Genomic DNA, 25121 nt, shown 5'->3' with positions numbered 1-25121 from the left:
TCGCAGGGCTGTAGCTGCTGCTGTGCGGGAAGAACCAGTGCTATTTTCTAGGAAAAAAGGTGTTCCCTTATAATGGCAAGGGCGCCCCCCTGAGAAGTGCTGGAACAAGAGTTCTGGAGAGTTCCAGCTGAAAAAAATGCCCTGGAAAGAATCAGGTAAACTACACCTTGAGCCCTTGGAAGGAAAAGGTGGGATATGAATACATGATAATGATGATAAGGAGGAGTTTTATTGCTTTGTGGGCAAACAAGGCCTCTGAATCCCCCCTCTCTCTTCCTCAACCCTCCAAACGCGGGTTCCAGTTATTGCAAGTCATCAGGAGTTGTTAATTTTTCAGGTCCAGGCAGGAAGCTGCTTTATGATGAGTGAGGCCACTGGTCCAACCAGCTCAGCAATGTCTACACTGGCTGGCAACTGCAGCTCTCCAGAAAAGGAGCCTCTCCCAGCCCTGTCTGGAGATGGCATTCTGCATGCGAGGGCAGAAGCCGCACTGCTGACTGCCACCAGCACAAGGAAGGTAGTGCAAAGGGCCGCGAGATCAACCAGGAACAAGAACAACATTATTTATATACTGCCCATCTGATCAGGTTACCCCAGCCACTCTGGGCAGTTCCATCAAATCAAAACACAGTAAATCAAACATTAAAAACCTTAAATAAAACATTAAATACAGGGCTGTGTTCAGATTATCTTCCAAATGTTACCAAGAAGGCTCTCTGCCTGGTTCCCTGCAACCTCGCTTCTCGCAGTAAGGGAACTATCAGAAGACCCTCAGAGCTGGACCTCAGTGTCTGGGCTGAGCGATGGGGGTGGAGACGCTCCTTCAGGTATACTGGGCTGAGGCTGTTTAGGGCTTTAAAGGTCAGCACCAACACTTCGGATTGTTCTTGGAAACGTACAGGGAACCAATGTAGGTCTTGCAGGACTTGTGTTATATGGGACCAGTTAGCAGTCTAGCTGCCACATTCTTTATTGGCTGTATTTTCCGAGTCACCTTCAAAGGTCGCTCCACGGACAGCGCATGGCAGTAGTCCAAGCGGGGCATGCACCACTCTGGCAAGACAGGGCACAGGCGGGGAGGGTCTCAGATGGAGCTGGCAGACAGCCGCCCTGGGCGCAGGATTGACCTGGGCCTCCATGGACAGCGGTGAGTCCAAAATGACCCACAGGGTGCACACCTGGTCCGGGGCCTAGTAACCCAACGAAGGACCAGGGAGTCTCCCACACCCGCCTGACCCTTTTCTCCCAGATTCAACCTTAATCCATTAGCAGCCATCCACCCCACAACCACCTTGCAAGGGGACAAAGGTTACACACGGCCGCAAGGGCAGACGTGTGGCTCCACGCCTCAGGAGAAGCTGCCTGCCCCACCCCACCCACCCCTCCCGGCCAGCCTTACCTTACGAAGCACGAACACTTAAAGGGTCAAGCTGAGCCCATTACCGCGGCTTAACCCCGGGGAGGTGCGAAGCATAAGGAGACTGCAGGCCGAGGGTGACCCACATAGCGGGCGCAGCGGCACTGGACTGCGGGATCCCGGGCGCGGCCTGGGCTAGCGCCAAGCGGGGCAGAGGCGGGTGGTGGACAGTGAAGGAAGGGCGGGAGGATTTGTGCTGCAGAGAAGCTAGCTTAATAGACAAAGCGGAGTTAGCGGGGGAAGAGGAGGACGGCGGCGGCAAGAAAGCCTCGGAGCCTGGCAGGGAGGAAAAGCTCTGCAGGAGGACGGGGTCGCTGTTGGAAGCGAGGAGGGGAGGGGGTGGAGGCAAGGAGACGTTGGGAGGTGGGGTGCGCCGGGAAGGGTGCGCCGGGGCCGGGGAAGAGTGGAACGATGGGGAGGCGGTAGCCACCTGCAGAGGGTTCAGGCTTAGCACGGTGGCGGCGCAACTGGAGACAGCGCTGCTGCCAAAGTGAAGGGAGGAGGAAGAGGAGGAGAAAGAAGGAAGGGAAGGCGAGGGAGCAGAGGAGGAGGAGGCAGAAGGCACCACATGGTTAAAAATACCTGCAAACAGGAGAAAGAAACAAACTCAGCAGGTGGAACTTTGGCATGGCTCACAGCGAGAGAAGCAAAAACAACAACTATGTGACACGACACAACCGGGGGAAATTTTTTTTAAAAGCAAGCAAGCAAACTTAAAAAAAAATTGCAGCAGCCGCAGCTTGACAGACAAATGCGCAGCATGAAGAAAATGAACGACAGCCTCAGCGGCAAGCGATGAGCAGCAATGGCGTAGAAGCTGAGCGGGGTAGAGGCTTGCTCACTTACCTGTCTCCTTTTACGCGCCAGGGGGAAGGGACTTTGGCTGAACTCAGAGACCCAACAGCGCACCCAATTTCTAAGGCCCACTTTTTGGCGACAGCAAGCTAGTCTCAAGGAAGCTACTGCTGCCGCAGCCACTCTGCCCCGGAAACACGACTTCTCCCAAAAAGAGAGGCTCTTAGGAGGAGACCTTCAGGCACGCAAGTTTGTGGGGGAACTGGCATGTGTCCTCCTTGGTTCCCCTTGCTGGCTGGAGGAAGACACCAGGCAACATTTGGGGAAGGCACCAGGTAGGCCAAGGATGGTCTATGTAGCCCAAGGCCCTCCCCCCCACCCACCTTTGTGGAACACAGCTCAGCACAAGTGGAACGGGGGATCTCCCAGAAAAGAAGAGCGTTTGAAAAGCTGGTTTTGACCTATAAAGCCTTAAACGGCTCAGGACCGCAATACCTCAAGGATCGCATTTCTCCATATGAACGTACCCGGACCCTGAGATCCTCCAAGACCCTTCTTTGTGTGCCTGTCCCACAAAAGGTCTAGAGGGTGGAAACACGATAACAGGGCCTTTTCTGCAGTGGCTCCCTGCTTGTGGAATGCTCTCCCCAGGGAGGTTCACCTGGCGCCTTCATTATATACTTTTAGGCACCAGGCAAAAACGTTCCCTCTTCAAGCAGCCCTTGGGCTGATAAATACCCTTTTAAATGTATCTGTGGGAAGGGAAGTATTGTTTTGCTGTTTTTGGTTTAATTATTTACTGGTGTTCTATCTTGTATTATATTCTATGAACTGCCCTGGGATCTCCTGATGAATGGCAGTATATAATTTTAATAAATACGAATACAGAAATAAAAACCCACCAAACTGTGGAGTGGGGCTGCAGAGAGGGTGCGAAAAAGGCCGCTCCTGCCCCCCCCTTCTCAGCTGCGCCCCCAGGGAGAGAAGAACCCCGAAGCTCCGCCTTACCTCCAACTGTTCCACCTGTCACCCCGGGGGAGAAGCTGCCCATCGTGTGAGAGTTGGTCAGTCGGGTGGCAGCCGATGAGACGTGAACCAGGCCAGCGGCCGGCATGGAGCTAAACAGGGACTGCAGTACCGAGGAGTTCGTCACCATAGGGCCCAGGGGGAACTGCGAGCCAGTGGTTAGCGAGTTCAAGAACGGGTGAGCCACCATGGAGGAGGAGGAGGAGGTGGGCACAGAGGAAGGAGAGCTGCCCGTGGGGGCCACAGTCAGGCCTTTGCCATTGAGCAGGCCGCTGGGAGGGGTGGCGGTGGCAGCGATGAAGAGGTTGTGGCCGTTCTTCAGCTCGATGGCCTCCCTTTCCCTGCCCTTCCCGGCCTTGCTGCCATGGAGCACCGAGGACTTGTCCAAAGCGGCTCCCAGGCGGACGCTCAGCTCGCCGGGGTCTTTGCCCTTGAGGCCGCTGGGCCAGTTTGAGTCTTCCCCTTTCACGAGGGCTCCCAGGCTCTCCAGCTGCCTTTTGCTCAGGAAGGGGTTCGTCTCAGGTACCCCACTGCCCTCCTTGCTGCGCTGCGCCAGGAAGCTCAGTGGGGAGCTGCCCGCCAGTGCCGCTGCCACGTCCGCAGCGGCCTTGTGCGGGAGCGGAGCACCGTCAATAAAGCTATGTAAACCGAGGTCGGCCAGCAGCCCGCTGTTGTAAGCAAATCCATTCATGGTCTGGCTGAGTCCGTCGAGGGTGGCCGAGGCCCCGTGCTTCCTTGGGTGGGCCGAGACCTTGTTGTCGCCCCCCGAGCCGTCCTCGGAGGGCGGTCGGAACGCGAAAAGGGAGTTCTGGCTCAGTGACGGTGCCTGCAGAGGGCTGTCCACTGCTTTGGTCAGGTTGATGTCGGAAATGGGAGAGAAGGTTGACTTCCACTTGCTGCTGTTCGTGTTTTCGCTGGCCTGCTTCCTCCCGGCTAAGCTGATGCCTGGGATTTGGGGAGGCAGGGAAGGAATGTGTGTGTGAGAGAGACACACACAAGGAGAAGGCAAGAGAGAGAGAAGCAGAGAGGAGGACACACGTGGAAGGGGCAAAAGGGACACAGGCAGACAAGTGGAGCAGGAGTGAGAGAGGCAATAGGAGAAGAGACAGAGACGGATGGGGAGCAAGAGAGAGCATCGTCAGCACCAAAATAGCATCAAAAGAAGCAGAACCTCCCAACACTTATTATATGCCTTGACATTCCTTCATTATACATATACAAAAGAAGCATCATTTTCAAGACCACCCTTGCCACCAGCCCGACGAATCTAGAATGGTATTTGACAATCAATACTAATATTCTTTCTGAAGGTGAAGATAGCTTTTGTGCTCAGTTACCTAATCCATATGGAACTGCACTTATTTTATATGCACCTATTACGAACACCCTAAACAGGCAGTCCAAAACAGCCCAACCACGCTTTCCCCCCTGACCGCATCCAAACCCACACCAGCGGCGTCCACACTTACTGTTCTCCATCGGCTTCTGCGGAGATTTGCTATCCAGTGATATCGTCGCGATTTTCCTCTCAATTCTAGGAAGGGAGGAGGAAGAAGAAAAGAAAAGCTGTTTACCTTAAGCCAGGGGTTACCAAAAATCTCCCAACCCCATGGGTCATGAGAAAACTGCTTGCGGTTTTAGCAGACCGCTTACATCAGGGTTTCCCAAACTTGGGTCTCCAACTGTTTTGGGGCTACAACTCCCATCATCCCTAGTGGTTAGGGAAACCCAGGCTTACATGATTCTTCTGCCTGTCCTGGCAATTAAAATACCCTCTGCTAGATTTTTTTTTGTATTTTTTGTATTTTCAGAGGCACGTCTGGCACTTTTGCTATACAGCTTTGGACAAATGCTGAGGATGCAACCCTGCACCCTGGCCTTTGACACCTGAGCTCCGTATTTCTAGAACAGGCATAGGCAAACTCGGCCCTACCAGATGTTTTTGGGACTACAACTCCCACCATCCCTAGCTAACAGGACCAGTGGTCAGGGATGATGGGAGTTGTAGTCCCAAAACATCTGGAGGGCCGAGTTTGCCTATGCCTGTTCTAGAACCTGCATCACTTCTGGGATCATAAGTTGTTCAAGACCGATTTTTAACGTGTTTTGATTTTTGTAGCCCTCCCTGAAACTTTAGTGTGACAAGTTGGGTAACAAATTATCACCGCCACCCATAACCATCATTTATTAATTATTTTTATTATCATTAATTCAATTGATAGCCCACCCTTTATCAAGGGTGCTGTGCAACATTAAAAACGCATTGTAGTATGTGGCAAATGTGACAAATATCATTTATCAATGATAAAAACGTAACAAAAAGCATACTATACTGACAGACAGCCAAATAGTAAAATAGTCATTATAATAGCAGTCCCCTCCCCGAAACTTCCATAGGCCACAGATGTTTTAATAGTCATAGGTCTGGGTAAAGAGGAATGTTTTGGCCCGGCACCTAAAGACATGTAGTGATGGCAACAGGCAAATCTCTCTGGGGAGAGCATCCCACAATCAGGGAGCCACTGCAGAAAAGGCCTGTTCTCTTGTTGCCACCTTCCGAACCTCACTGGGAAGGGACACACAGGGTCTGGGTCAGTTCATATGGGGGAGAAGCTTAAGGTATTGAGTTCCTGAAGGATGCAAGTCTTTATTGTTATAAATTGTTATATTGGGAATTTTTTAAATGTTTGACGTTGTATTATGTTTTCATATGTACTGGAAACCACCCAGAGTGGCTGGAGAAACACAGGCCAGGTGGGTGGGTATAAATATTATTATTATTATTAATTAATTAATTAATTAATTAATTAATTAAACAAAAGCAGCGATTAAAGTACAAATGAAAAATCAATATGCATTTTTAACGGGGACATGCTGCGGACCACCAGAACGGAGCTTTCAGATCGCCAGAGGTCGACAGCCTTTCTTTTAAATCCCCGCCTGCCATGTAAGCCTCGAGGACAAAACGGGGGAAAGGAAAAGCCACCAACGAGGCAGATCAGAGAGTCACTTGATAGCTTTGGAACGCAGAACAGAGAGGACACAAAGAGGCAACCCCCTGCTTCTCGGTTGTAGGATCCGAACCCAGGCACCTCAAGACTCCCTTCCCAAAATCCTGGAGAGCAGGATAATTTAATTAAGAAGATATAGATAGAGTGTAAAAGGATAAGATGTAAAAGATAGAGAAATAAGGTAATATTAAAGTAATAATTAGAGTTTATATAAGATGTAGAGTTTACTAAGGATGATATCTAAAGAATCGCAGAAGGAGTTGGAATGAGGAAGTCAATAGATTAGAAATAAGGGTTATAAGTTAGAATTTTTGTTTTTGTATTTTTGTATTTTTGTATTTTGTATTTTGTAGTTTCTTTTTGTGTTTTGTATTTTTGTATGTTTTTGTTGTTTGAAAAAATCTTTAATAAATACATTTTTTTAAAAAACAAAATCTTGGAGCAGCTGCTGGCCAGTATAGGCTTGGGAAAACCCAGCCAGGTGGGTGGGGTATACGATGATGGTGATGATGATGATGATGATAACTATTATTATTATTAATAATTATTTTTATTTTTATTATTAAAGCTCTGAGCCAGAAAGCCAACAGGCCTGACTCGTTTGAAGGCAGTTTCCTACAGCAGCGAGGTCTTTCCGGCGCGAGACCAGGGCCACCGCAGGGGTGTCCCCTCACAAGGCGAGGTCCACACTCACCTGGTGCTGTTGTGGTCATCCTCTGAGCCCTGCTCCTCGTCAGAAGTCAGCGGCGAGTAATGGATGCCATTGCTCTGGTTCAGGGGCTTCTCCTTTTTCAGCACGGGGGGCTGGTCGCTGTCCTGGTAGGGAACAGGAGAGTTCTTCAGGGAGTTTTCAGGGGAAGAAATGGCTGTTATTTCTAAAGGCTGGTTAATGTTACTGACCTGAGGAGGAAAGACAGAAGAAGAAGAAGAGAGGCATTTAAGGATTAGGGAAGCTCTTATTTTCTTGCTATTTATAGTGTTTATCTACCCCAACCTGCAGCCAAAAAGGACCCCCAGAGCAGTTGGTTAACAGGTGACCATCCCCTGGGCCTTAGAGCTTTACATTTAAGGGACACAGCAAAAAATTATATCAGATCCAGAAATACAAAACTCACTGTCGCTCCACCAAATCACAAAATTTAGTATTCGTGATCTGTTTTGTTGCTTTCGTTTTTTTCTACAGTTTCTGCTCCCTGTTTGTTTGGAAAACAAATACCATGTTCTTAAAAACTAATAGACATATATTAAAATAAACTGCAGCTTCTGCATCATTCCTACATTCTGTAACTTTAGTTTTGTGTTATTTTTTGTCTGTCTATTCTATCTATCTAAGCATAGCATAAAAGCGAAGCGGGCAGGGAAGGGAGAGGGAAAGCGGAAGAAAAGCTTGGCCAGCTTCTCTGTTCTAGGGGAGTAGGACAAATACTTTACTTCAAAGGTGACATATTCTGCTGACCAACATTTTACTGTCTGTGGCAAAGGAGAAGATTATAGAATCAAAGAATCATAGAGCATCCTAACTGCACTAGCTATTAGGTTGATATTTATGGGGCTTTTGCAGGTAGGAATGCAAATCGCAAAGGGACCGCACTGAAAGGGGATTGCACAATTTATTTGTTATTGATTTTGTAAAATCTACGCACTGCTAATTTGAAAAAAGAAGAAGAAACACCTCAAAGCGGATTGCAAAAGACAGAACAGTAAAAACCAAGGGGGGAAATCGCAACCCTACTTTAAAACATGTGAAGTTGAAATGCTAAAAGAGATTAAAATGACCTCACCTTTCTAAGCATCTGGGTAAAGGTAAAGGGACCCCTGACCCTTAGGTCCAGTCATGACCGACTCTGGGACTGTGGCGCTCATTTCGCATTATTGGCCGAGGGAGTCGGCGTACAGCTTCCAGGTCATGTGGCCAGCATGACAAAGCCGCTTCTGGCAAACCAGAGCAGCACATGGAAACACCATTTACCTTCCCGCTGGAGTGCTACCTATTTATCTACTTGCACTTTGACGTGCTTTCGAACTGCTAGGTTGGCAGGAGCTGGGACCGAACAACGGGAGCTCATCCCATCGCGGGAATTCGAACCGCCAACCTTCTGATCGACAAGCCCTAGGCTCTGTGGTTTAACCCACAGCGCCACCTGTGTCCCAAGCATCTGGGTAGATTCCCCTAAACAGGAATGTTTTTAGCAGGCACCAAAACGAGCAAACTAAAGGCAGTGCTGCCTGATATCAATATGCAGGGAGCTACAAAGTGAAAGAGCTAACCGACTGAGTTCTTACAAATGTGGAAACAGGCATTATGCGGCGCCCGCAGAAGTGCCAATTCTACCGACTGAAGCGATCAGGTGGGCACCTGTCAGGTGAGGTGATCTCACCAATCCACAGAGGGCTCTCACTCTCTCCCTGCCTGATTGCCTGGAGGCGACTCTGGCTTGCATAGGCTAGTGGCTGCATAAACCACCCCATCTGAAACCACCTGAAACAAACAAACAAACAAACAGACTGCCTTGGTTCTCACCATGGAGTTGATATTGAGGGGAGACCCCGAAGGCTGAGCAAAGAGCCCAGCCACCGCAGGCAGCGGCTTGCGCTTGGGCGACACACCGGAGTTTGTGCCCGGTGCCCCCGTGGAGGAGCGCTTCCTCCGTCCGCGCTTCTTCCCGTCCTGGCCGCACTCTGCCCGGATGCTGGCCGTGAGGGCACTGTGCTTGCCGGGTGGGCAGTGCTTGACGGTCCCGGTGGCAGGTGAGATGGTGAAGATGAACCTCCTCTTCCCCTCGCTCTCGGGGTCAGAGAAGGCTGGCTCCATCCCTGGTGGGTCACCCCTGTTGCCGCTGCCGCCCTCGGCCAGTGCCTTCTGGGAGTCCACATACTGCAGGACCCCGGCCAGGCCCTGGGGGGCGCCGTTGAGCCTGGGGCTGGCAGAGTGCTGGTGGGCGGGGGAGCTCTGGGCTGAGGCCCGTGAGGGCATGGCCAGGAAGGAGGGCTGCTGTGGGGTGGAGCTCCGCGACCCCGCCATGGAGTTGAACAGGCTCCCCGAGCTGGAGGCGTCCTCCAGGGCCGCGTGGTCAATGGTGGGGTTCAGCGGGGCGGGGCTGCTTGGGAACGCCCCATTGATCGCCATGGAGCCAGACACGTAAGAAAAACCTGTGAGGTTGAAACAGATATATACAAAAAAAAAAGTTGGTTTAATCTCTTGGCAGCTACAATTGAATTGGACTATGCCGAATTGGCAAGTTTAGCAGGTAAAATTAAATATCAGGGTGAGGCACACTTTAAGAAGGACTACTGGGAAATGTTCATAGATCATTTTAAAAAAACTACTGTAAACATGTTGAAACGCAAGTAGGCCCTGAATAAGAACAGCAGTTAAGATCGTATCTGAGAAAATTCTGGTAAAGATAAGGTGCAGAATAACTATAATATGCAGCAATATTTGAAAATTTGGGGAAACCATGGAGAGATAAAGGGGAAGTCCAGTGTTAATTGACTGCTAACTGGAAAATGTTATATTCATTTGTTTTTGTGGGTTGTTTTTTTAAATTTAGAAATAAAAAATTTGAAGCGCAGACAAAAGTTGGTTAATTTCTTTATGTATGCAATGACAGCAGCAATAATATCGTGTGTTCAAAAATGGAAAGAGGATGAGGTCCCAAAGAAGGAAGAATGGCTTATTAAAATGAAGGCAAAACTAATATCAAAAATTAAGAGATCAAAACGAGGAATCGATCTTTGAGGACTGGAAAACTTTTTGTAGAATATCTGAAGAAGTATTTTGATTGCATGAAGACGCAAGAAGAATTTGAAATATGAGCCACTGCAGAAAGATGTTAAGGCTAATAATTTAGGATGCAGGTATATGTGGAGGTAAAATATGCGGCGTCAAAGGATTAACACAGAACACCATGGAGGCGTGATGGGAAGCCAATGGATAAATGAAACTTATTGATGGTAAAGTATGCAAATATTTGAAAACTAATGAAACAAAAAAAAATTTAGAGAGAAAAATACTAAGAGAGGATTAAAATGACCACACCTTTCTAAGCATCTGGGTAGGCTTGTCTAAACAGGAATATTTCCAGCAGGCACCAAAACAGCTGCTTTAACATCCCTAGGCATATGGAAGGGCCAAAATCCACCCCATTGGGGAAGGTGGGGTTGAGTAGGGAGATGGGGAACAACTCACCTGAGGTAGCCAAAGGTGGCATCTTTCCACCGCTAATGCCGTTATGAGAACTAGCACCATATTGTTTTTCAAGTGTCGAAAAGGAGTCTCGGATCTGGTGGACGGGGCTGGGGGTGCTTCTCTGGAGGGACGAGGGAGGAAATGGGAAAGAGAGAGAGAAGGGTTGGTTGAGCTTCTGCGGAGGAAACAGACTTTAGACTGCTGCTCCTGTTAAAAGTGGCTGGACCGCTGGGCAGGCAAGCAAGCAATCGCAAAGAGCGTTAGTCACAGAATCATAGAGTTGGAAGGTTACCCCCAAGGGTCATCTAGTCCAGCCCCCCGCGCCACACATGAATTCTCATTCAAAGGGGTTAGAAGAGATGCCGCTAATCAACACCAATCAAAGGAGCTGCTTTCACCTCGAGTTATGGGCCAGTTCAGCTTAGTGGCTCCTGCTCTGACTGGCAGCAACTCCCCACGTATCCTAAGCATAGGAAGGGTCTGCATTTCAAACAATTTTAAAAGAAACGAAACCCTAGAGATTGCAGTGATCCTACTGCTCACTTCCTGCCAACTGAAGCCTTGGAGACTGCGGCCATTGAACCGCTCACCTTCCGCCGCCTGAGCTGTTATCAACCCAGCCACCCACGGGGCCGATCATAATTTTAACATGGTACTTTTCACTGTACAATCTACAGCAGTGAACCTGCAGCCCTCTGGAGGTTGTTGGACACACAACTCCATTCAGCTCCAACCAGTGTGGCCAAAGTTAGGAAGGATAGAAGTTGTGGTCCACTTGCTAGAGGGTACCCATGTTTGTGTGTCACCAACACACCAGCCACTCTGGGCGGCCTCCAACTCTTCTTAGGTGGTGGTGGTGGCGAATCGCATTGCTCCACGTATTGTGCATCTCTCCCCCCCCCCCCCCGGTTAGACATGCTTTCATTCAGCTCAGATTTCAAACGATGCCTACAGAATATCTGGCTGGGAGACGAACAGCCTCTGTACATGTGGATCAGGGCTTGTTGAGGACCTTGCACATTATATTCTATATTGCCCATTGTATGATTCACCCCCGGAGGAGGAGTGCCTGGCGTGCTCTGGTCCATGGAGTCACGAAGAGTCGGACACGACTAAACGACAACATGATTCACCCAGAGCTAAATTTATCTTCCCTTTTCAGATTGCCTTAGGTCAACTGGACGACTTGAAAATTAAATGGCTGTTGGCAGATGTTGATAAGCGCATCCGTTATAGGGTGGCACCATTCGCACCAGCGTCAAGAAAGGTAAGGTCAACCTTTCTGGAAAGCACAAGTGCCAAACCCCAGGGATGCTGACCAGAAGGAAAGCTTTTAAAATTCTGGACATTGTAGATTTGTCCTGGTCTGGTGCATGTAATGTCTTTCATCCTGTAGTTGTGTTATCTGTGCTTACATTGTATTGTGATGGCCATTGGCTATAAACAATAAAATCTACTGCCATTGGAGGGAATACCTTCATTTAGAAGAGGCATTCCCCCCCCCCTCCTGAGAGTAGACGACTCAGCTTCTTAGATCGGAGTGGGGGAGACTGGCTGCTGAGGGGAGACTACAACACCCATCAGCCAGCACGGCCAATGGTCAACAACAAGATGAGGAGAGTTACGAGTCCAACAACGTGTGTGGGGGGGTGCGGACCCAGATGTTCCTTGCCCGCGACCCTTTCTAAAAAAATAAAATAAATTCAAACAACCACTCTCCAAGAGAAGAAAGGGAACGAAAGCAGCAGCAAAACCAGACACCGAGTCCAAAAGCTGCTTGGGCAGTTTTAACAGTTGAACAAGGATCTGAATTCTTCCCACTTCCAAGCCCTGCATTCTACTTTCTAGACCAGGGTTTCCCAAACTTGTTGGACTACAGCTCCCATCAACCCTAGCTAAGAAAGACCAGCGGTCAGGGATGGTGGGAACTGTAGTCTCCCAAGCTTGGGTCTCCAGCTGTTTTTGGACTACTACAACTCCCATCAAACCTAGCTAGCAGGACCCCTGGTCAGGAATGATGGGAATTGTAGTCTAAAAACAGCTGAAGAACCGCTGTTCTAGATGAAACCAGGGAGCAGAATGCAGAGGAAGTTCTCTGGGACCCATGAGGACTAACAGAGTGGCATTTATTAATTTTTTTTAAGAAGGGGGTTGGGGTAAGAAAAGGGAAGGAAATTTCTCAGGAATCTGTGCCATGCACCTGAGGAATTGGTCTCCCTTCTGCAATACAGGGAGGAACGGTCAAAGGAAAAGTACCTGGTAAATATAAATAGATATAAATATTGACAAGCAAGTCAATAAGTGAGTTAGCAGCCAAGTCCCTCTCCTGTGTTCAAAGACTTTGTAGCATCTGGATAGCATCTGTTTAGGGAGGCTTTTAATGTTTAATCGATTATTTAATTTTTCTGTTGGAAGCCGCCCAGAGTGGCTGGGGAAACCCAGCCAGATGGGCGGGGTATGAATAATAAATTATTATTATTATTATTATTATTATTATTATTATTATTGCTCAGTTGGTTAGACATGGTGCTGATAACGCCAAGGCTGGAGGTTCAACCCCCATATGGGGCACCTTCATATTCCTGCCATGCAGGGGGTTGGACTGGATGATCCTCAGGGTCCCTTCCAACTCTGCAATTCTATGATTCTAAGAGGATAATCCCAAATCCAAGTTGTATCTCATGCGCTTTTATCTATTGTACCATAAGGACGCCTGCGTTTTATCATGCTATTATTTTACACAAGCTCCTCAGCATTCCTATTCCGTTTTCGACGGGTCTGCAACCGCTAACAATCAATTGCATCGGATTCCTGATTTTCAGATGCCAGAGGGGTAGGGCGGGAAGAGAGAATGAAAGCAGCTAAGAGCTGGAGCTATCAGTAGGGTTTGCAACTTAAAATATGTTGTTGGAAGCTGCCCCCAAGGCTCATCAGATTTGTTTTTTTATAGCAAGGGGGGTAGAGGAGGAGGAGGAAGAAGAGGAGGAGGAAGCGGAGGAGGAGGGGAAAGCACCCTTACTCACCACCTTCTCAATACGGCTAGGTAGGACTACGCTGGCCAGGGGGATACTAACGGGGAGTTTATTGGGCTGCACTGTGCTCAGGGGGATGCTGATGGGAAGGCTGGTGATGGTCTCCCCGTTACTCACGGACGTCCTCTCTCGCAAAGCCTGCAGACACACAAAAAAGCAGAGAAGGCCAAAATAATGCAGCGCCCCCCCTTTCGCCTTCCGAGCCGAGAAGCTCTCAAAAGTACACTTAGCGGAAGGAGAGCACAGAGCGCTTGCAAGCAATTCCCCACCCCAACAAATATTCTTAAAAAGACACGGATGAGAGGTCAACTGCATCAGCCAGCCAACATACACATACACACGCACACACAGAGTTTGCTGTTTCGGTCAGAGTACAAACAGGGGTCCATTTAACCACAGTGGCCTTGGAGATGGGGAATATTACACCTGTGCCTGTTTTTGCTAAGATAAACAGATGCCTGCAATGTCGTTTTGGTTCCCCCATTCACAAATGTTTGAGGCCGGACATTGGAAACCAGGGCTGATCGCAGCTTGGCACTTCTGACACATTTAAAAAAGGGACAGTTCTAGGAACAGAGAGAGCTAGAAATGCATTCCCCACCCCACTGAGTCCAGACAACAGTACAGGTATGTACTTGTGACACTGAAAGAGAGAAAACTCTGCATCAAACAGACCCAGGTCTAACCTCCAGAGTTGTGTAAAATTTTAACATACAGCACTCTCAATCTGGGCACTTTATTATGCGGTGTGGGTTTTTCGGGTCCTGAAGAATTCTCTTTGGCTCAGGACATAACCTGCATTTCCCCATCACTATGCTCTGAGCATGAATCTCATAGATGGGCCTTTTCCAGAGCCCGATTTGATGCGATGCCTTCAGCTGTGTTACATGGCAAATTCTTACGTATACCAATCGAAGAGCGCTTTTGTCCATGCATGTCCAATAAGGTGGAATCTGTTATTCACATTCTTTTATTCTGTGAACTCTATAGTGAAGAACGATCGCGACTCATTTTACCCCTATTATCAAAATTCACACCCTTGCAATATTATCTGGAATTTTCCCCTGAAACATTACGCAAATTCCTTCTGGAAGATACTTTGAGCTCAGTATCCTACGCTGTGGCCAAATTTTGCACCTTAGCTATTAAAAAACGTAAATCTCTTTTATTGAATAACATATTATAACAATTTGTCCTGCTCTCCGATGATGACATTGCTGCTACAGTTCTTAGTTAAATCTCTTATTCTTTTATGGTGTTTTATCCCGCTGGACCTGTATTTTAAGTATTGTATGTTCAATTAGTATATTGACTGATAAAACTCCATATCAGTCGTTTTTATTGTTTATGCAGAGAATTACGCAGAATCTCTGGTTTAATATGCTGTTTGCCGTAATAAACATTGACTGACTGACTATGCTCAGAGCATAACCGACCAATGTCTCCCGTTGGCACAAAGATTTCCTCTTGTGCAATGGGACCTCCCCACTCGACCCCGTGGAGTTACTTCAAATCTGCTCTAAAGGGTTGGGGAAAACCCCAGAACTGAATTAGAGGGCACATGGGGGTGGGGGTGGGGGTGGGGGTGGGGAGAAGAGTCCCATCACACAAGCAGAAATCCTTGCACTGAAGGGAGATTTCCTTAGCATTGGATACAGCCCACAACTTACTCTGTGTTGGATATGTGGGATAACCAGCCACAAGTAGCCAACATCATTAAGTCTAATGAATGCATGAAGGGGTTAATACTAAAAAGCAATCTATCCTGCCAGGCTTAGCTCTGTCACTTCCCTTACCTTGGGAGGAAACAGGTAATCAAGCCTATTGTTTTCCCCAACCCCAGTCTAACTGAGAAGCTCAGCATGTGAATAAACTTGAGCTGGTTGCTCCAGCTCAACCGCATGGCTCTCACCAGCCACTCTTGAGTTCCTATACCAATAATCTTGGAACTTTTACCACTTTATAACTAAACTAAGTTTTACTATGCCTGTGCAATGTTTCTGACCAATGTATGGAAAAGCGCATGACCGGAGCTTTGAAGCATTTGTAAGTAAAACAATCTTTAATTTACCAAACCTGTGGCTTTTTCCTACGCTGAGGGAAGAGGGAAATTTTGGAAGGGCATATTTTAAAGGTCTATAGTCCCACCATTCACTCTTCTGCATATTTTGTGACTTTTAATCTCTAATGGGGTTCTTGACCTGAGACCTCCGGGTATAGGACAGTATATAAATTCAATAAATAATAATCTCTCACCAAAGAGTACTTGCTCCAAATTTGGCTCTTCATATTAGGAATTATATATATTGCACTGGAGACAACCCACAGTTCACTTAGCATTGACTAATGTTCACTTAACATTTGGTACAGCTCAGTTTCCAAAAAAACAAAACACCACACACCACACAGTTAAATACTCCTGGGAAGTCAACCTTATGGAAGCTGTGCCCGGAGGCTCAGGGACAGCCCCCCTTGCAGCTTTCTTACCTTCTCATTGGCTACTGACAAAGCTGCCGGAGAAGGGGGTTGGGGTTCCTGAGGGCTCATCTTCAGGCCGTTCGGCATCGGAGGGCTTGAAAAGGTGAGGCCGTTCTCTTTCACGTGCTCAGTCCTGCCAAAAGGAAAATAAAATAAACAGGATGCAAGAATTCTAAAGGTTTCCCTATTGTCAATGGAAAGCGTTAATCATTTATTTAGAGAGGCATCCTGCCTTTCATCACGATATATCCCAAGCAGTGTTCAAAATTCACTTGGTGCCAGGTTCATTTTGTACCTGGCTATCGGTCACTTGTGACCATGTGAAGATGCCTGGGAGCCAGGATGGCACCTGACTTCTCCACCATCTGGGGATCCTTGGCTCTGGACGGTTCACACACTAAGGTCCCATCCTGTAGAATTCCATCAGTTATATTTTATCTGCACAATCGGAATGAATTTCTGGCACCAAAATGCTTTTTCTGTGCAGCCTGAGCAGCAGCAGGGAACAGCGTTATAGCGAACTGTTGTCACTTGTCTTCGCTTCCCCTACTGCCCTGCTCAGAGTTGTGAAGGATATTCTTACATTATGAATGGTCTGTGTCACCATTAAGAAAAAAGAGGTCAGAATAGGCCAGTAGATATGCAGACTGTCCCTGGATCAAGGAACTTTTATTCTTTAAGTTCTCAAAGTTCTTAACCTGGCTCAAGGTTGTCCTCTGAACTAGCTGGATATTTAACTGAGAATCCATCACAGTCAGTCCACCCTTTGAAAAATAAGACTTTTGAGTTGTCTTGCCCCAAAAGGGCAAATAGGCATTCCGTTTTGGCAACTGTAATCTTGGTTTAAGTAGCCATTTGGTGCCTGGCTTATATATATTATGTTTTTATATGTGTTGGAAACCACCCAGAGTGGCTGGAGTAACCCAGTCAGATGGGCAGGGTACAAATATTATTACTATTATTATTATTATTATTATTATTATTATTATTATTATTATTATTATTATCATTATCATTATTATTTACTACTACTACTAGATTAGATATGGGGAAACCTGGAGCCCTCCAGATGTTCCTGGACTCCTAGCAGCCAGCATGGCCAATGCTCAGGGATGAAGGGATGTTAGAGCCTGGTGCCATCCGGGTTTCGAGCACACAGGCTCCACACCAACCTTGGCATATCAATATTCAGCAGTACAGTGGTACCTCGCAAGACGAATTTAATTCGTTCCGAGGGTCAATTCGTTTTACGAAAAATTCGTCTTAATGCGTTCCTATGGGCTCTGGGGGACTGGCGGCGGCGGCGTTTGCTCGCTTGGCTCAGGGAAGGCAGGCAGACAGGCGGCAACAGCCCCGGAGCCTTGCCGGGCTGTTGCCGCCTGCCTGCTTGCCTTCCCCGAGCCAAGCGACCAAGCGCTGCTGCCGCCGCCAGTCCCCCGAGCCAAAGCGCAGCGGGCGCTTGGCTCGGGGAAGGCAGGCAGGCAGGCGGCAACAGCCCGGCAAGGCTCCCCGATGCTGGCTCTGTGCAAGGCGGGGGGGGGGGAAGAAGCGGAGGAACGGATCCATTCCTCCACTTCTCTCCCCCCCCCCCCCCCCGCCCAACAGAGCCGGCGTCGGACGGGGCTTCGGAAGCCGGCTCTGTGCAACAACCGGTAGAGACCACCGGAACACAAAGGGGAACCAGCTGTAGCGCGGGGAGAAGGCAAAGGAAGATCAGCTGACAGCTGATCTTCCTTTGCCTTCTTCCCACGCTACAGCTGGTTCCCCTTTTGTTGCCGCTTGCAACAAGACGAAGCGGCGGCCATAGAAAACCTCGTCTCGCGAGTCTCCTCACGCAACACAAAACGCTTTCGTCTTGCGAGTTTTTTGTTGCGCGAGGCATTTGTCTTGCGAGGTACCACTGTATCTGATGGGGAAACACAAACCCTTCCTCCAAAGCCCTGACTGCGTCAAAGAAGGCAGCCAGAACTTGGAACATAGAAGAGGGGGCCAGCTTGTTTCCTCCTGCTCTGGAGGGTAGGACTCAAACCCATGGCTTCAGGTTACAAGGAAGGAAATTCCGACTCAACATCAGGAAGAACTTCCTGACAGGAAGAGACATTCTCAACAGGGGAACAGTCTCCCTCGGGAGGTTGCCGACTCTGCTTCCTTGGGGGCTTTTAAGCAGAGGCTGGATGGCCATCTGCCATGGACGCTTTAGCATTGCAGGGGGTTGGCCTAGAAGACCCTTGGGGTCCCTTTCCAGCTCTACAATTCTATGATTCTGTGAACTGGCAAGTGAGAGAGAGCACTTCCTTCCGTCTGTGGTACTTGGCATGGAGCTAGTTGGACAAGGGACATAGCTGCCAAATTTTCCCTTTTCTCGTGAGGAAGCCTATTCAGCATAAGGGAAAATCCCTTAAAAAAAGGGATAACTTGGCAGCTATGACAAGGGAGCTGCTCAAAAAGGACCCCTCGCTTCCCCCAAGCCCCTCTGCTCCCAACTCCTCTCTCACCTCTGGTGGTTCTCAGCGGGCGCTGCTTTCCCGCTGCCCACGTGGTCCTGGTTCAGATGCCTGCGGAGAGCGATCTTGGCCGGGGAGAAGCGGGTGTAATCTGGCAAGGACAAGCTAGAGGCCTTGTCCGGCTTCTGCCTGCCGCTGTGGCTGGGCGTGCAGGGGACTATGTCTTGGTCCAGGTGGGAAGCCGGGTACTGGGGGGTGCCCTGCTTGGAGGAGGACGACGACGACGAGGAGGACGACGAGGAGGCCGGGCGTCCAAGAGCGGCGTGGATCTCGTAGGGCGTGGCATGGCCGTTCATGGACAGCTCGGGGCTCATGCCGTTCAGGTGGGGGCCTGCGGGGAACTTGGAGCACTCCAGCTCGGGGTGGAATGTGCTGTGATCGGGCTCCACCTCACGGCTCAGGTGGCGCTTGTGGCGTGGGTGGGCGTGCGAATCGTCGGGAGGCATGTAGGACTTCAGCTGCAGTAGCTCCTGCTGCCGCTGACTCTTCTCGAGCTCCACGATGCTAATCTTTAAAAGAAAAGGAAAAAGAAAAAATGGGGAGGAGGGAAATTGGGAAGTTTCTGTGCAAAGCACAAAAGACAAATCCGTTAAGCCTGGCTTGGGGCACCTTCCGACACTATGGTCCTATGATTCCACGAAACCCTACCTGCAGCTCCAAGCAATGCTTTTGTTTCTCGGAGATCTGGTTTTTCAGTGCTTGCTTTTCCTTGAGCAGATTCTCCAGCGACAGCGTCGACCAGTCCAGCTTCAGCTCTTCGCACCTGGCCTTCAGCTAGGATTTGGGGGAGACAGACAAGGAGGGTGAGTTTGGACGTGAGCCACCCCAGCCCCCAGCCCCGAGATGCTAGGACTCCCGTTGGGGAGGACGCACCAGCTGCAAACTCTGGTTCCTGAGCTCGCCGTTGTCTTTCTCCAGCTGCTTGGTCTGCTCCTTCAGCTGCTGGTTGTGAGCCGAGATCTCCTTCTGAGCCTGGATAAGGTCGTTGTACGTCAGTGCCTTAACACCCAGCTATGTTGGCGGGGGGACAGAACATGGTTAGACCCCCACCCAGTATCATCCCAGCGACATAAAACAGGGAGCATCAGTTTGGGAGCAGTGAGGACGTTCAGGAAAACAAAAAATAACAGCTTGTCTTCTCCTCGTGCCCCTTTCCATGCCAACTCAGGAAGCCGTGACCCTGCTGCCGCAGCTGCTACAAAGGCCACCCAACCCACTGTGTTGCAGTCTCCCCTTTTCTGAGCTGATGGTCTTGAGCGTACCCTTGGGGGGCCTTGCCTGGAGGGACTCTTTATTGCTTCGTGGTGGTAACCTTTGCTTGGTAACCGTATGCTTCGTTGTTGCAAGCCGCCCTGGGACTGTACAGGGAAAGGCACTAAATCTGACACAGACAGATTTAATGTGTCTAAAATTGTCCCGTCCCAACTGGTATCGGGACCAATGCATGGGGCAGGGCGCTCTTCAGATCTGATCTTTTCGCACAGAGATGGGGAGGGGATAACAATCTGGGGTGTGGGGGGGGGCCCTGTATAGCTTGCGCAAAGACCATTGCACTGTGACTCCAGGCTAGAAAAAAATACCAGCTGCAAGGAAGATCAGCTATGCTATGGGCATGGGTAAGAGGGCAATTAACCCATTAACCAGAGGACTTGGAAAAAGTGGGAAAGTGGAGATGGAATGTAGAATGGTCCCGACCTGACAGCCAGAGGCCTTGGGAAAAATGAGGCAGAGAGTCTTACGCACGTTATATGCCAGGTTAATAAACAGCCAGGTGCAGAAAACACATCCATGATGATGAGAGATATATCAGTTAATGTCTGAATGTAAGATTATGGAGGATAGTCATGACTGGATAGTCATGTGTATTTACAATCTAGCTATAACATGCAAGAAGTGAGGATACAGGGAACAAGACCTTCTCAGTGGTGGCACCCTTCCTGTGAAATGCCCTCCCTTCAGATATCAAGGAAATAAACACCAACACAACTTACTGGAGACATTTTGAAGGCAGCTGTGTATAGGGAAGCTTTTTAACGTTTGATGTTTTATCTTTTTATATAGGCTGGAAGCTGCCCAGAGTGGCTGGGGTATAATAAATATTAATACGGTAAACAACAACAACAACACATGCTCTGCAGAGGGCATTCTGTGTCTCTGTCTCTTCTCACCCCACCCCCCACGGCCAGGCCACTCCCCACTCCTACCTCATCTAGTTTCTGCTGGAACAACCGCTTGATTTCTTCCTTCTGAGCCTGGCAGTGAGTAAACAACTGTTGGGCCTTCCCCAGAAGTTGAGTATTCTTCTCCTAGAACAGAAGCAGGGACAAGAGAGGGTGGTGACACAACAAGGTTAACAGGCGCATGCAGCAAATTATCCAGTGTAAAGAAATGGTACAAAAGGGGATTTGTAAGTAGATAAAAGAAAACTGCATGTGAAATGAACCTTTTTACAAACGTGAGTTGTAAGGCACTGTTGTATGACAATTACAGTTTCTCCAAGCATCTCAAATTATTTACATTCCTTCTTTTGCATTCTGTTACAAGCTTCAACGGTAAGAAAACTGAGAACCGCTGTAGATTCCATTACAGCCTCTCGCTTGACTTTTCAAAACTGTGCTAATTATATCTTTCCGCAAGAGCTTAAATCAACACGGCTTTGTTGCCTCTCAGGCCCAAGGGTTGAGTTTCAAAATTCCAAAAGGTGCGATTACATTTCTACTCAGAAAAACTCCCTGATCAGGCTTAAAAGGAAGATCCTACACAGCTGCCAAAAGGAAGTCTGTCTCCTTACCTTTTCCTGTTCCAGTAACTGCTGAAGGTTCTCCTTGTACTGAGGAGTCTTCATGTACGTCATGAACTGCATGTACTGGATCTTGAACGAATCTGCGTAAGACCAGAGGAGATGGAGAACAGAAGAACATCGTCAATGACAGCCTTGCATTCATCACTAGCCGCCCGCCCCCCATCCCTGTCTCAGTAGAACAGCGGCCCAGACTCCTTAAAATGAGCTGGCTACTCAGAGACAGCTGCAGCTCCTATTTAAGGACTCAGTCCGAGGACCTCTGGTGCTGAAACAATATCTGAGCTCCCTTTATAATGGAATCTCTTGCCTGAGCCCTATATGAGCTGTCCGTGGTGCTACTGAAGTCTCACACTTCCCTATTTGCACAAACCTGAACACACCCACACCCTCCCACACCGACCCTGTGGGTTGGCCTGTTCATTGAGGAGGGGGGAAGCCCTCTTACCTAGCAGCTTCTGGAGTGCAGGTGGGGTGGGGGTCACCAACAGCTGGTTTGACGAATGCCGCTGCACTTTAGGAGGTAGTTGGTAATACGGGCTATGAGGCGACCTGTAAGCATCTGAAAGGGAGATGACACAAGGCATTAAGTTCCTCACTTTGCTTTAGAAGCACCACCCAAGGAAAACAGGAGGTTGTGGATTTGCGGTGAGGAAACAAGCTGAGAGATGGTTCAGGACTGCTAGCCACTCAGGGAACAGGGCAGCCTGAACAAGACTTTAAACTTGCCTCTGCCCAAACGATGCTGCCTTTCTACTAGTGGGGCAGCACTCGTGTATGCCAACATCCCCAGTGAGATTTTGAAGAAATGCAGCTATAATTAGGGCAGCGTGTTAGGCTGGTAGGAACTAGGGCTGGGCAATTTATTGATATATTGTACAAAACTGGTTTGAAGTCCATCTCGTGGTATCTGTTTCAGAATTTCTGACCTGGCAATAAAGCACAAATCATGATGTGTGGGTGGGTGCGCGCGCGCACACACACACACACACACACACACAGTTGGGGGGGGGAACGTGAAGCCAGCCAATGCCACTCTAGATTCCTGCAGTCGTCGTCCCCTTGCCCCATTAACTCTGCCAGCTCAGCTCTCCCCTGACCCCTGCAGGGGGCAGCGATTCACAAGAACAGGTGTCCTCAAAAATCAGGGTGTGGGGAATCCGTGAAGCCAGTCCATGCGTCTACCTAGCTCCACACTTATTTCAGACACTGAGATGCATCAGTATATCACAATGTTGAAAACCAGCTCCATCCTTATTCCAGACATCATGACATATCGGAATATTGCGATGTTTATATCGCGATGTTGAAGACCAGATATTTCCCAGCCCTATTAGGAGCAAAATCCAAGGGTGCATTTAAGGAAAGTAACACCTTTTAAACTAGTTTTATTCTGTGAACCGCCCTGAGACCTCCAGGTATAGGACGGTATATAAATTCCATCAATCAATCAATCCATATAATAATAATAGCTGGCCCACACCACAACGTGAAGGGTGGCAGGTCGCCAGCTAACACCAAACAACTTGGCAGCTCACCCTGAGGAGAAGATGAGCCGGCCTGTGAAACGGTCTGAGCGTGGAGGAGCTCCAGGGCTGTCTGATTCCTCTTGGGCTTGCGCTCTGAGCTCACAATGTTCATTTTCTTGGGGCGCCCGCGCTTCCTGCCGGCCATTTTCCTCCCCTTCTTGCTCAGCTTCTTCTTGCGGGGTTTGGACGGAGATGGCTTTTTGATGGCATTGGCCCCGGGGGCCACCTCTTCTTCAGCACCATAGTCCTTTGTTCAACAAACAAATAAATAAGAGGACACGAAACCTGACAAAAAACAACAGCCCTTCCTCAAGAAGTTGCCCAAGGGCTCTCTGTTGCTCCCAGAGGCATGAGGACTAGAATCTTGTGGCACACTTATGGGAAGGGCTGGTTACTGGGGGGGGGGGGTGCTTGTTCGCCTGCAGTTCAGGTTTCAAATTAAAATATTTTAAATAGCCTTGTTTGAAAAGACTATTTAAAGAAATATTACAGTACGATGAATTCACGGCCGGATTTGAGTTATGAGCAACAGAAGTAAATAGATTATAATATTGTGGTTGTAATTTGATAGATAGAAGGAGCAGTAGAAGGGGGAGAAACAACAACTCCATGGGAAATGGGGTGGGAAATCGACAAAAATAAGAGAAAAGACAAAATTGTGCTTTGACTGTATATGTACGTTAAGAATGTTGAAACTTAATAAAATATAATTGGGAGGGTGGGAAACTTTGTTTTAAGAAATGCTGTGCTGTAGATGTTGGGATCCCCCAACACCATCCAGAAACATGCTGATGTGTGCCTGAGCCTGGCTGTTAGGAAACTGCAACTGTCCACACACAGTGGATTATTTGTGGGATCAGACCTTGCTCTCTTGGGCCTTTGTTGGCGTTGTGGTGTTGCTCTTGCTTTCTCGTTGCTGCCGACGTCTAGCTGCCTCTTGTTCCTCCTGCGGAGTGTAAACATTGGGAGCGTGAGCACGGAGAAGGCTGGGGGGGTGGGGGGGGAGAGAGAGAAAAGACAGGAAAACGTCCTGCTCCTTGCAGACAATACGAGGTGGAGGACACACAGGAAGAGCGTGCCACTTCTCCTCTTGAAAAGAGGAAGCCAATGGGCAACTCCACCGTGTGTGAAAATGTGAGCCTATCTCTCCGCAGCCTTTCCAACATAGGGCATCGGAGGACTTTGAAAGAGACGTTGGATAGTCAACCCCATCAGGAATTTTTAAACTGTGGTTCCTGCATCGGAGAGGTTGGACTAGATCAGGGCTTCCCACACTTTGGTCTCCAACTGTTTTGGGACTACAATTCCCATCATCCCTGACCACTAGTCCTACTAGCCAGGGGTGATGGGAGTCGTGGTCCAACAACAGCTGAAGACCCAAGTGTGGGAAACACTGGCCCAGATGATTCCTTAGGGTCTCCTCCAGCTCTGCAATTCTATGGTTCCATGCATACCAGCCACAGGAGAAGAGCGCTCAAAGGGCGCTTTTGCACCCGCGTTACGTGTCTCGGAAAGGCTGCGCTATTTTGAAGCTTCCCACGACTGCAATTAGGTTTAAAAAGTAAAACGGCTATTGTTAAGCGCTATGCCACTTACCCTGAGTTTTGGATTTTTGAGACTAGAGAAGTAGTTTTCAAGCTAAAAAGCAACGACAGGGAAAAAAAAGAGAGATCAGTATAATAAATGAATGAATAAACCTCCTCAGATGTTCCAGGTGTTTCAAAAGGGCATCCAGGCATCGTCTCCCTAAAAACTACACCAAGAACCCGGCCTTAAAATATCACCACACCAGCATTATCCCTTTTAGAGATTTGGGGGCGACAAAGTGAGAAGTCTTGTTAATTTTTTCCCTATGAAATTTATATATGACTCGATTGTAAAAAAAAAAAGCAAAAGCAAAAAAAAAATCCCACCACTCTCAAAATAGTTTACACTAAGCAGCATCTAAGAAGCGGACAGAACTTGTGTTGATGGATAACTCTCACAGTGCAATGACTGAACAACAGGAAACTGCAGACACTCTGCTCCTGGGAACCGCGAGAAGCGACAAACAGTCAGGGCGGGGGGCGGGGGGGGGCGGGACTTGCCGCCTTAAGTCACCAAAGGTAAAAGGTTGCAATCCAACTAAATAAATAAATAAATGCAAAAGAGAGGCGCCAGGGTCCTAACGCAGAGCACCCAGGAACTTTGGGTCCCCCCCCCTTCCAGCTTGACAATTCCATAATTCTGATTCTCTGCCACCCCTTTTATTTTTACAGTGGTACCTCTACTTACGAATTTAATGCGTTCCAAACGCACATTTGTAAGTAGAAAAAATTTGCAAGTCGAATCCCATAGGAA

The 25121-nt window shown here is 48.6% G+C and overlaps 1 protein-coding gene across 4 annotated transcripts in view; it reads right to left on the bottom strand.

The window, feature by feature from the left end:
* The window catches only part of DOT1L (DOT1 like histone lysine methyltransferase), a 66120-nt gene that overhangs the window by 1843 nt on the left and 39156 nt on the right, over positions 1 to 25121 (bottom strand). Inside the window, exons 12-28 of one of the 4 annotated variants that reach the window (XM_035117063.2) lie at positions 24378 to 24419; positions 23644 to 23727; positions 22791 to 23028; positions 21701 to 21814; positions 21244 to 21335; positions 20657 to 20758; positions 19326 to 19463; positions 19101 to 19226; positions 18444 to 18961; positions 15958 to 16081; positions 13462 to 13608; positions 10439 to 10559; positions 8771 to 9399; positions 6944 to 7149; positions 4708 to 4772; positions 3221 to 4183; positions 1425 to 1999 (exon numbers count right to left, since the gene is read on the bottom strand). In XM_035117063.2, the coding sequence (XP_034972954.1) occupies positions 1440 to 1999; positions 3221 to 4183; positions 4708 to 4772; positions 6944 to 7149; positions 8771 to 9399; positions 10439 to 10559; positions 13462 to 13608; positions 15958 to 16081; positions 18444 to 18961; positions 19101 to 19226; positions 19326 to 19463; positions 20657 to 20758; positions 21244 to 21335; positions 21701 to 21814; positions 22791 to 23028; positions 23644 to 23727; positions 24378 to 24419 (4269 nt within the window). In that variant the 3' untranslated portion in view covers positions 1425 to 1439. Of the gene's footprint in view, positions 1 to 1424; positions 2000 to 3220; positions 4184 to 4707; positions 4773 to 6943; positions 7150 to 8770; positions 9400 to 10438; positions 10560 to 13461; positions 13609 to 15957; positions 16082 to 18443; positions 18962 to 19100; positions 19227 to 19325; positions 19464 to 20656; positions 20759 to 21243; positions 21336 to 21700; positions 21815 to 22790; positions 23029 to 23643; positions 23728 to 24377; positions 24420 to 25121 lie in introns of those variants that run through there. The other 3 variants (XM_035117060.2, XM_035117061.2, XM_035117062.2) reach the window with 3 other exon arrangements.

Source organism: Zootoca vivipara, chromosome 6 (genome assembly GCF_963506605.1).
Source record: "Zootoca vivipara chromosome 6, rZooViv1.1, whole genome shotgun sequence".
In the NCBI taxonomy this organism is placed as follows: Eukaryota; Metazoa; Chordata; class Lepidosauria; order Squamata; family Lacertidae; genus Zootoca; species Zootoca vivipara.
The sequence above is the reverse complement of the archived record's forward strand: the minus strand, read 5'-3'. Positions and strand labels throughout refer to the sequence as shown.